The sequence below is a fragment of the Gavialis gangeticus genome, unplaced genomic scaffold (assembly GCF_001723915.1).
Source record: "Gavialis gangeticus isolate Ggan-Ray unplaced genomic scaffold, GavGan_comp1, whole genome shotgun sequence".
NCBI classification, from domain to species: Eukaryota; Metazoa; Chordata; order Crocodylia; family Gavialidae; genus Gavialis; species Gavialis gangeticus.
The window spans coordinates 17,650,295-17,661,868 of NW_017729016.1; the positions used below are offsets into that span (position 1 = coordinate 17,650,295).

The following is an 11,574-nucleotide window of genomic DNA, read 5'->3' on the forward strand; positions in this document are numbered from 1 at the left end:
ACAGCCACGTGCAAGGAGCATTTCCTTCTTCAACACGCTGCAGGCTGAGCAGATTTGCTGATCCCCTCACCAAGCTGAAGATAGAAATCGTTTTTCATCCAGTCCCTCTGAAGAACGGAGGGGGAAGGGGGAGGGGGTCAGAAGCAGAGGTGTTTGCAAACATTTCCCAATAGGCTATTGATAGAGCTGGCCCCGAACACAGCAAGCCTAGATGAGCTGGTGATCTTTTTTTCAGATGCTTGCATGTGCATGCTCATTCTCTCTCTCTTCCTTCCCCTACCAGGTACAGCTAGGTGTAGGTTTAATTTGGAAGGGGCATCCATTCAGATTCCCAATAGACAGGTACCAGGTTGGAGGGGTGATTTGTACTGGAGAAGCAGGAGGAGGAGGAGGAGGAGGAGGAGGAGGATCTGCGCTGGGTTTGGGGCAGGACAGCAGGGTTGAGGACAGCACAGGTGGGGGGCACAGCAGTTGGCACATCTGTTTAGTTTACTGTGTGTTATTTTTAATGCACACTGCCAGAGTCTGGGCGAGGTTGGTTGGTGGCGAGGTATTTGGCTCTCATGCTGGAGGTGTACTGGAGAAAGACAAAAAAAAAATAAAACAAATGGTAAGTCAAAATGAGCAGCACCAACATGAAACGCTGGGCTATTACCACTTCCCAAGCTCATTTTGGTTTATTCCTGGCTTACCAAGAAGCCTCTTGGCTTGGTTCTCTTGAAGTCTCCAAGGGAAATTTTCACAGATCATAACATAGTCAAATAGTCAAGGCAGAGCAACAAACTTTCATTTTGCTGCAGGAAGAGGCTGGCTGCATCCTTTGCATACATACTAATATAACCTATACCCCAGCTCCCCACCAGGAAGGAAATACCAGTGCCAAGAGGCACCATAAAATCGGTGTTTCATGAGTACTCCATACTTAAGTAGGAGGAAGAGGGGGATGAGGGGGCACTGCTCTTGTAAACACACATCTCAGGATTTCAGCCTTTTTTTTTTTTTTTTGACTCAGCAGTCAGTTGTATTGTTTTCTTCAGCCATGTAGAAGGATGAGATGCTTCGAAAAAAACCCAGAAGAGTGAGTTATACTGAGAGCGTGCAACAGGGACTTCAACAGACCACAGGCATCACAACAATTATGGCCAAGGACCGCTGAAGAACAAATCCCTGCTGGAGTAGGTTTATGCCCATGTCTGTTGACAGGGCAGGCATGGACCCACAGAAGTGAAACCACGACAAGGTTGGTTTCCACAGGTCATAATATAGTCAAGTCAGAGCAATAAGCTTTCATTCTGCTACAATAAGAAGGGTGGCTGTGGCCTTTGCATACATACTAATAAATTATCTGAGATAGTTTCAAACCCTGACCAGGCTGGGAAAAAATGGAGTCACTTGGGACTAATCAACCAGCAATGGGATGGGTGACATCAAGAATTAGTCTGGTAGTAGGCACAGCTGTGCTTTCAGTGGGGAATGGCAGAAACTCAGTGGCCAAGAAACTTTGCTAGTTAATGGTGAGGGAATTTAAGGTGCTTTGGATGAACCTGTGTTACTCAGATGTCAGAACTGCTAGGAGCACAGCTATGCCACTTCGAACATTATTCCCTGCATGCAGCAGTAAGCATGAAGTCTTGGCCTCTGTATGTGAGCAAGTCTAAGAAAGCCACCATAAGCATGGTGTTATTGCTTCTGCAGCTGGCACTCCATGTGTCTTCATAGTATGAACAGCCATTTCACAGCTAGTCAGTGAATAGAGACTTAAAAACTTCCTGACAATGCTACCCATATGTCCAGATTTTTAGCACTTTACAACTGACACTGCATAATGAAGCTGGCTGCCCAAAAAGCCAAGAAAAATATAATTATGAAACTAAGCGTATCAGTTATATTGCAATACTTTTTGCCCTGCCTCTTGGACAAGATCATGATGGCAAGTCCCGGAACTCCACAGCAGAGCCCCAAAGTGTTTTTCAGTGTTAACTGAATTTTGCCAACAGCATTCCCGTGTTCAGGACTGATTCTGCACCACGGAGAAGATATGCCCATTTCAGCAGGACTAAGAAATGTAGTGTATTTGTATACTACTTGGTATGCTACTATTATTTGTTGACTACACATTCTTAAATGCCTTCCAAAGTGAGTGAGATAGGACACCAATCCAACACTAACTTCTTAATGTAAAGTGTGTGCTCTCACATGTGCGTCTAACTACTAGCAGGAATGATGCGTTACACAGCTGCTTAAATATTAGCTATCCCACTATCACCAAAGTAAGGTTCGAAGTACTGGTAAAAAAACCCAAAAAACCTTGCATCAACCAAATTAGCTCAAAGCAGTTTAGATTTTTTTTTTTTTTTTTTTTTTTTTTTTAAAGTTCTTTATATGGGTTTCTTCAGAGGACAGGCTGAAAAGTCTCGTGAAAAGCAGAACCGTTTGATCAGTAATCTTCCATCTATACTGTGCGGAAAGCAGGAGTAGGAAAAGGAAAACGTGGAATGGACAGAGGAAAACACCCCTCACCTACCAGGTTCTCAAAGAGCAGGGAGCATTTAGATAAAGAAACTAGGAACATGTTTCCCCCTGCCCCCAATTGCTTCCTGGATATAGACTTACAGCCAGTCTCTGCAGAATTCTCACATCAAAAGACAGACACAACCTAATGAACAGCATTTTGAAGCTGTACTACATAGGTCTACAGACATGCAAGAGGTCAAAAAGCACTGGACTGCTCCCATTTATCCAACAACACAGTAGTTTTAAATGCCACCCAGAAACAGAATGATTTAAAGTAAAGGAAGAACTGGACAGACAAGTCAAGCACGGAGTTTTGCTTTCAGTTTTAAACCCAACTTTAAAGCAACCCCAATTTGTCTCACAAGCAGACACAAGCCAGGGGAGTCAGAGTTAAGGCTGAAGTTCTCTCCTTAACTCAGGTCTGTCATGCCTAAGATCCTGTCCACTTCCCAAATTTTAACCGTCTTTGAACAGTTATGGTTCATTTAAAGTAGGGCTGTATGCCCGCGTACAGCTTTTAATTCAAACTCGAAGCAGCTGAGCCAGCCAACATTTCGCTCAGACTGCATGATGAACTGGAAACAAGATAATGTAACACAGCAATTTTGGAAGGGTACACGGGATCCCAAGCAGCTAGTTTTCCTCAAGTGTACTGCCCTGCGTAAAGTGGATTGTCACGTCAGGTAAGAATGCATCCACCCTGCTGAAGGAGCATGAGATAGATGCCCTGAATGCAGATACCAATGATTAGGCAAGCTAGTAGGTGTAGATACACCAATTAGTTATGAGGGCAAGACAGTTGCCAGCCATATGGACCAAAGTCGACTAGGTTACTGGTACAGTTAAACAATCGTGCCTCTGCCTGCTTAAGAAAAACAAACTGTTAAGCATCATAGTGTGGGCAGAACAGTTCACATCTAACAGTGACACTTTGGACTTAATTGAGTTGCTTGCAACTGGCCCATCTGTAGCAGTTCTTTCAAGACAGAAGATTGTATTTAATTTCCTTTCTTTTAAAAAAATTAATACCAAAAAACAGCTTTCATAGAAGGTTTAAGAAAGTGTATTCTGGATCCTTCAGGTCTGAAAAGGAGTCTTCAGGACAAGCTACACCCATATACTGTTTTTCACATGTTAGGGATACAAATTTTAATACTTATTTTTATTATATTGCGCGCTTTCATACTGGGCAATCATGAGTACATAGGCATTTGGTTTTGATCTGGTCTTGAGACGCTTGATGGATCTCAACAATCATTCACTTACCAGTGAACTAGAACTGTTAGCAGTGAGCTAGATCTGCTATGGCTTGTATATTTGTATTACAACATTTTGAAGTTTTACCCTTGCCAATTAGGCCTCCTTTCGCCAACACGTTTCACCACTAAGTACCAGCTGAGTGTATTTGCCAATTGCTGGGTGATTAACAGTGCAAGTTTCCATGCATGAGAACGCTTGGTTCAGAACACCAACGTGCATGGAGTCCTTTGATTTGAGACTCCACACCTAAATATTCACCAGGTAAAAACTTGAGATCTCTGCAGATCGTGAGTTGCACTGCAATTAAACTGTATGGCAAAACTGTCTACAAAATAAGCAGATGCACCTCACCCACCCCCTGCATAGCGCTAGTCATCTTGGTGTGAGGACTTACAGAAACTACCTCCAGCCTTTTTTATTTCCTTTCACTATTAAGACCCTAAAATCTTACCGTGCTTTAAAAATCAATTTGAAAATAAAACTGCTAGGCTTGAAACTTTATAGTTTAATAAAAGTACCTTAAAGAACTAGAGCAGGGGTTAGCAACCCCAGCACACGTCAGAGCGTGGCGCATGAAGGCATTTTGCTTGGCACATGTGCCTTGGGGCAGACAGCACTGAAGGGGCTAGGGCTGTACTGCTACATGGATCAGGCCCCTTTGGGTCCCCCACCATCTGTTCTAAGGCACATGTGCACCCACCATCAGCAGCAAGCCAGGCCAGGGCTTGGCTTGCAGCCTCCCCAGTGCCTGCTGCAAACAGCCTGGGCTCTGTGGCAGGCAACAAGAGCCTGCCCAGAGCTCCGGTGAGCTGTGCCAGGCAGCTGGGAGGCTACAAGCAGCTGCACTGGGGTCTGCGGAGCCCCGGCCCAGCTCATTACCAGTGGCAGATGAGCAGTGAAGGGCCCAATCCTTGTTGTGGCAGAGCAGCCCCTGGCTCCTTCCCCACCATCCACCCTGAGGCGTGCATGCATCCACTGCTGGCAACAAGCTGGGATGGGGCTCTGTGGATGCTGCTGCAGCTGCTTGCCACATCCCAGCTGCCTGCCACAGCCAGCCTAGGCTTGGAGCAGACCCCTGCCACACACCATGGAGCCTGGGCTGCTCAGAGCAGGCAACAGGGAAGCTGCAGGCAGCTGCACCGGGGCCACAGAGCCCTGGCCTGGCTCTCTGCTGGAGACAGGTGCACGCATGCCTGTGCGCAGACGGTGGGGATGGGGCCTAGGTTGCACTGCCACAACAAGAACTGGGACCCTTGCAGATCCCCCACCATCTGCCCCTGACACACCAACATATTCTAAGTCGAGTTGGGGAGTTTGTGGCATTGCCCAAGTGTTGCTGACCCCTGAACTAGAGTTTAAAATGCAGGTCTTTTCATGGGGAAGGGTGGGGGGAGAGGTACTCAGCTATAACCAGTGGATCCTGGAATAACAAAATGGTTCTAGTTTCCAGGAGGGCTACCAAGTTCCAAGCAGAGCTTTAAGAGAAGCATGGGTTTTTTTTGTTACTTTTGCAGTGAGCCATGCAACTCTGAGCCTGATTCTGGTAAAGGCTTGATCCTTGGGTCAAGTCTAAGTCTAGTAAACATTTTAAACCCAGAGTTAACTCCCTGGAAAAAAGGTGAGGATAAAGAGGTGTTGACGGATCCTTAAACAGCATCGCTAAAGCACCAATGTAATACCTGTGGAATAAGGAAGCACACAAGCACCAGGACCTGACATCCAAGAAAGGTCTCTGCAAGACTGTTAGAACAGAGTGAAGGAAGCGGTGACATTCTGGACAGCACGAGCAGCATGCATTAAGTGTGCACACAGACCCGTTCATGTCATGCACAGTGACAGAGAACATCAAAGCAACTGCCCACCCCTGATCCCACGCGTCAGCCAGCGTCTCAGAAACCCCCAAGCACCCCATAAAAGCAGAGCAGACAAATGGCAAGAGGCGGCAAGAATGCAGACCAAGCAGTGACATGGCAGAATGGTCACCAGTGCAAGGTAAAAGTGTACAAGCCCCTGGAGGAATGGCAGATGCAGAGGAGCAGCAGCTGTATGTACAAGTCTGGCTGGGAGCGGAGTGCAAACTGGCTGCAGCACCCGACTGGAGATGGTTCTGCATTCCAGCTGGAGCTAACATGTTCCAGTTAGGCTGCGATTACCACTTTCTTTGCAAAGATCTCTGTGCTGATCTCAGCCAGTGTGCTGCCCAGGAATTCAGATGATACACCACAGGCAGTTTATGAACTGCAACTGTAAAATGCGGTTCAGACAACTCCTCCCTTCCTATGGTAAATGGCCCTTGAGCTGAGAGAAGAAATGAGGGGTTCATCTTGGAGATGGGTCTTAACCACCTCCTGTTAACTACGGACTGATGCTAGGAAAGGACTCAAGTGCTCCATCCAGCATATGTAGGAAATTAATGGAATACTTTTGGCACAAGGAAGTGTTAGAACAGAGCTATGTAGAATCAAGGATGTTATGTGCCTGGACACCTGGGAGAATTGCTTTAAAAAACTTGCTTATCCCACACCTTGAATTCTAGGATAAAATGTAAAATGGGCAACTGAACAGCTAAGCTCTGAGAGGGGCTGCTGGTTCTGATAAGCCATGTGACAGCCCATTTAGGCCAGCTATCCAAGGACAACCATGTTGCTCAGACTGTGGAGGAACTTAAAACTGATGGTAAAAAAAGTATATCCTTGGTCTCTAGCATGGGTCATCACATTGGTGAGAAAACGAGTGGCAGTCAGAGCAGAAAGGAGACCAAGGTGGAAACAAACAGCCAGTCCTTATTAAAAGGCTCGTGTGCCAAGTCTTGTTACCGTTCAAATTGGATTCTTGAAATGAGGAACTGGAACAGATTTGCCTCCTGGGACTGCTGGGGCCAGGTGTTCAGCCTGTTCTCAAACGCAGTGATGTGGGCTCGCGTGGGATCTCTGGCCGCTGCAATGCACGGGGACAAGTGCCAAGGGGAAGTGTTGAAGCTACCCACCAAGTCAGCACCAGGGCAGGCCTGCTTAGCTTAACTCTTGGCAGGAAGGGATGGGGTGGAAGGTGCAGGGGGAGGGAACGTGAAGAAATAAGGCACTGGCCTAGGGTAAATAGTGCAGGGATGAGAGGGATAGGTGGGAGTGGAGAAGGGATTGAGCGAGAAGGACCTTATTTCAGTACCTGTTCCATTTGTGGGCGCTGTTACCAGTACGTCCGTGCACTGTCCGAGGGCTTAAACTGCCAGCTCATATGGCTGCTACTGTCCATGGCAGCCAAATACAACTGTGATGACGCAGGAGAGAGAGAGAAAAAGAGAGTGCAGCCTCAACGTGCATGAAAAACACAGTGCAAGCAAGTGAAACGCTGTGATGTGTGCCAGTGACAATGAGGGCTCTATCCCCCTACAGGAACGGCCCTGGGGTAAGAAGGAGACGACAGAAGGAATGACAGGGAGAAAAGAAAAAAGGACAAACAATGCAGTCGGATCCTTACGGCCTGGTTCTCAGTCAGTTCCCACGAGCTGAGCCGCACAGGATACCTCTGGCCTGTCCCATGTCCTTGACTCTGCTTGGGTGGTTCCATTCACGGCCACGACACCCAAAGGGGAAGCGTCCGTACTGCAGGGTTGTTGGCCGATTTGCGTGCCATCAGCTTTTTCTGCCATTCACACCATGGCCTCGGCCACTTAGCATGGAGGTCTGACACATCCCACAGGGTCCTCTCTATCCCACTACTTGCCTGGGTGGCAGGTGAGAAGGGACATTTCTCCTCCCTCGACTTAAACAGCTTGGGCCAGTTTTTTCATCTATTTGGAAGGTAAACTTGCTGCTATACCCCAATCCTTACACCTTTTGGACAGTCATCTCCACAGTCAAGACAGGGGATTAGGTGTCCCCTCTCCACCTCGTCCATTACACCAGGATGTACTGCTCCCCAGACCCCTTCCCACTTGGTTCTCAAGTGAAATTCCTTTGAAAAAAAAAAAAAAGCCCTTACCAGCATTTCTTCTCAGAAATCAGCTGAAGGCATCAAGACTTAGGATATACCCTTGAGGTCATTAAAGCAACCAGCTACTGAAGCACCAGGGAATCCTCTCACCAAGGCTAAAGTCCCTGCAGAAAGAAGCCTCTTTTCTGAGGCAGAAGAGCTCTGGGGATGGGAAGTGATCTTCAGCAGGGCTCTGCCCCAGAGGAAGCAACCAAAACAGGTCTGTGCAGTATTAAAAGGAGTTGATTGCAATGCAAGATACCAGTGGTAAAGCAGTGGTTGGTGGCACTGTGCTGTAGGCTGCACCAACACTTCCTCTGAAGCCAGCCCCATTGCCAAGAGCCAAGAACACTTCCTGAGCTCAAGTGCAGAACACCAGGGGCCCAAATTTTTCTTTTCCAATTTTAAGCAAGTTCTAAAAACCCCAGCCAGCACGAGACAAGGGCTGCCTATCCATTTTGCCACTGCTGAAGTTAGAAGAGCTTCTGACTGCACGTAAATAAGACCATGAAGTGCCCCATGGCCCCCCTTAGTTAACCTGAATTGGGCCCAATAGTGAGTACGGTAACTATAATAAGCCTGCCTGGTTCAGCATGAAAGCGTGTTGCCTGGCATCCTTGGTAACTGTTAGCAGGTTAGTAGCTGGCAGTGTGATGGCCCATTCCCCACGTGGTTATGGTGCTGAAGAGAGAGTCATAGGATCCAGCAAAATGAGGACAAGATTCAGCTACCTTTTACAAAGGCATAAATAAAAGCTCTGCATTTTACCCAACAGACTGAAATGGCTACCAAGCCACTCCAAGCTCCCAAAGAACCTTCCATGAAAGATTTTTTTTTTCTCCTCAGGAAATTAAATACAGGAATAGAAATTCTAAAATAACATCTACAAATGCTATGAAACAAAGAATAAAACTAAAAATAATCGGAAGTTTCTTCTCGTCTTCGCAGGGCAGATTAAGGAGAGAGTTTCAGCATTCACTCTGAGTTTACAACTTCTTTCTGAGCCTTAGGGACCAATGCTGCAAAGTGAGTAACAGCATGCATGTGAAGAATGGCACTGAAGTCACCCACAACATGACTCATGCACTTCAGTGTTCACTGGACAGGGACCAGAGTGTTATGTGATTTTGTAGAGTGAGTTTGATCTTGCTCATACATATATGTGACCACAACAGCACACTCTGCTTTGATTCTCCGTGGCAGCTTAGACTTGACTTGTCTACATAGCTTTCTACCATGTAGGGGCCAGATCCTGCCTCCAGCTGCACAATCAGCACCCCCTGGAGGTATTACAAGAGTGGCACATGTGCATCCCCAAAGCAGAAGTTGGCCTTGGATGCTGAAGCAGAGAGAAGCAGTAAAGAAACTTACTGAGGGAGGTGGGGACTCCCAGCCAATCAGAGGGGTGTTCTCACAACGGGGGTTCTGGAAGTTTGCATTCTGGCTCCTATGGAAGGGAAACATAGATGGTGACAGTTGCACGTGGCCCCCTCCTCTGTATGGGGACTTTGGATCTGGCAGAGAGAGAGAGAGTCTAGGACTGAGGGCACGGCTGCTTCCTGCAAATACCACCACAAATTCAGCTCCTGGAATGCTTTTCCTACATGTCCCATCACTGGCACACCATGAGGGGAATCCACCCATCCCCTGGAACCATTGTAAAAGAGAATGCATATGGAGTGCTGCATCCGAACTCTGGTTCCCTGCCCCCAAACCAAAAGTGGAACCAAATCAGAGGAGAATGCATTGGTGAGGAGGGCAAGCAAAAGATGAAGCAATCCAAGACAAACAGGCCATGCGGGTGGTTAAAGTGCGAAGCTCTGTGGAAGGGGTGTCTACTAAATGAAGGCCCTGAACTGGTTGAATCCAGACTGCGAAGACAGCAGAGTTGCCTTCCAGGCAAAGGCTGAACCTGAGGTTCTGTGGCTCCCACCCACACGGGAAGCATAAAACTCTGGCAGAACAGTTGCATCTGATTAATGGGGTCTTGAGACACAAGACTTATTATAAAATGGAAGCCAAGTGAAACCCCTCTCCAACCTTTCCCTAGGAAGATAATATTCAACACCAATAACATCAGGCAGCAAGTGTTTTCAGGTAACGTACCTACTACAATATTTCTACTGCAGCATTAGCAGGCATTCCCACATTAAGTAAAAGTGTATTTTCTTCCACTAAGAGCAACAGTTGCAAGCCTTTTATCATTTTTGTCTCAGTTAGGGCCGCTATTAACAAGCTTCTCCAATTCAAGGCAGAGCTGGCCTTGAAGGCCTTTTCAGCTACCTCTGCTCAGTGGGCACCTGCCACTAAGCTGAATCAAGGCAGTCTGGATAGAATTGGCTGCCCACTGTGGCTACTCACATGTACTCTGTGACAGGAGCATTGCTGACTGTGTGAGCTGCTGCTGGGATGCTGGTCTCACTGCCATAGCTACTCCCACAGCTGTAGAGGCTGGGCATATGCACCCTGTACAGATTATCATGGGTTTGTCTGTTCCCTTGAGCAGCAGACTCTTCCTCCCCGTCATCATCTGAACTCCTGCAGGAAGGAAAGAAAGTTATCCTCAAAGTCACGACATTAGCAGGGTCTGCACAAAACTAAAGCATGTGGTTATCCGACTAACCCAACTACCCTTCACACCTCTTCGTTGAGAACCATTCAGCAAGTCTCAATATGGCAGCATGGAGTACAACCCACAAAACCTCTCTTCCCCCGCCACCAGAATGACTCAGACCTCCCACGGTCACCATCTGGACTCTCTCAAAACAGTGACATCTCTTAACAACATCCCAAGTCCCTCCCCCAGGGCCTGGCAGACCAGGCAAGTACACAAACCCCCCACCCATGCAACTGAAGTGTGGACGCATCCAAGAAAGCATCTGGTTAAAGGAGGCATGTTACAGTATGGGCATTTCATAGGTCTTCTCCCACGAAGCCTCACTTGGCTTCAGTTTCCACTAAATTCCATTTGTTGCACTGGCTTCCCAAGGTTTTCCCACGTTACATATGGCAAGATCATAAGCATGCTTCTCTAGTTTCTACGTGTATGCATACACACGTGTATGCATGTACGTACACTGAACACTTTAGTTACTGGTGACAATAGCATCTGTGCCTAGAGGCTGTTCTTTCCATCCTAAAAACAAAAGCTCTTGCTACTTTGAAAAGCTGGATTTATGCATGCATTTGCACAATGGTAGGTTTATGCTCATGCCATTGTGGTTACAAAAGTAATCTTACCATTTATTCCAGGGTGGGTCTGTTTACAGAAACATGAACCTTGTGTACTGACTAGAGCTAGTTCTTCACAGTAGGCTTTGCCCATGCTCATCCCAAAATATGCCATATATCAATGGAGTCATCTAATTTGACAGCTCTGCCTCTTGGGTGCTGCAACTGAATCTTACTGACTTAGTAAACATATGTTTATGCTGATGAGCTCTGTGGAACCATTCCATTAGATACGAGACCAGCCAATTCTATTCCTTCATAGGCATCAACAACATTGTTCCAGTTACACAGCCAATCTCTGTTCCATCCATGAAAAGACTGATGGTAGCTGCCTTTAGGACTAGTTAGGATATACAAGAGAAAACAGATGAATGCTTAGATCCTAAAGCGAGTTTACAGGGTTGCCAGTTAAAACAGAAGGAAAGAAGCATTGCTAAAAGGTTTACTATAGGGCAACACAGAACCTCCATGAAGCACCAACTAAATGAGCACATTGACAAGCTTAAATGGATTCAAGCACAGAGGGAATCTGCTGTTCAGCCTGGAAAACAAGATACAGGAATCCCACATCCACTACATGTGCCGGACAGTAGAGCT

The 11,574-nt window shown here is 46.8% G+C and overlaps 1 protein-coding gene across 2 annotated transcripts in view; it reads right to left on the reverse strand.

The window, feature by feature from the left end:
* Nucleotides 1–223: 223 nt before the first annotated feature.
* The window catches only part of TTYH3 (tweety family member 3), a 120,595-nt gene continuing 109,244 nt past the window's right edge, over nt 224–11,574 (reverse strand). Inside the window, exons 12-15 of one of the 2 annotated variants that reach the window (XM_019512968.1) lie at nt 10,108–10,284; nt 9,118–9,193; nt 6,940–7,041; nt 224–577 (exon numbers count right to left, since the gene is read on the reverse strand). In XM_019512968.1, the coding sequence (XP_019368513.1) occupies nt 6,961–7,041; nt 9,118–9,193; nt 10,108–10,284 (334 nt within the window). In that variant the 3' untranslated portion in view covers nt 224–577; nt 6,940–6,960. The remainder of the gene's footprint in view (nt 578–6,939; nt 7,042–9,117; nt 9,194–10,107; nt 10,285–11,574) is intronic. The other variant, XM_019512969.1, reaches the window with a different exon arrangement.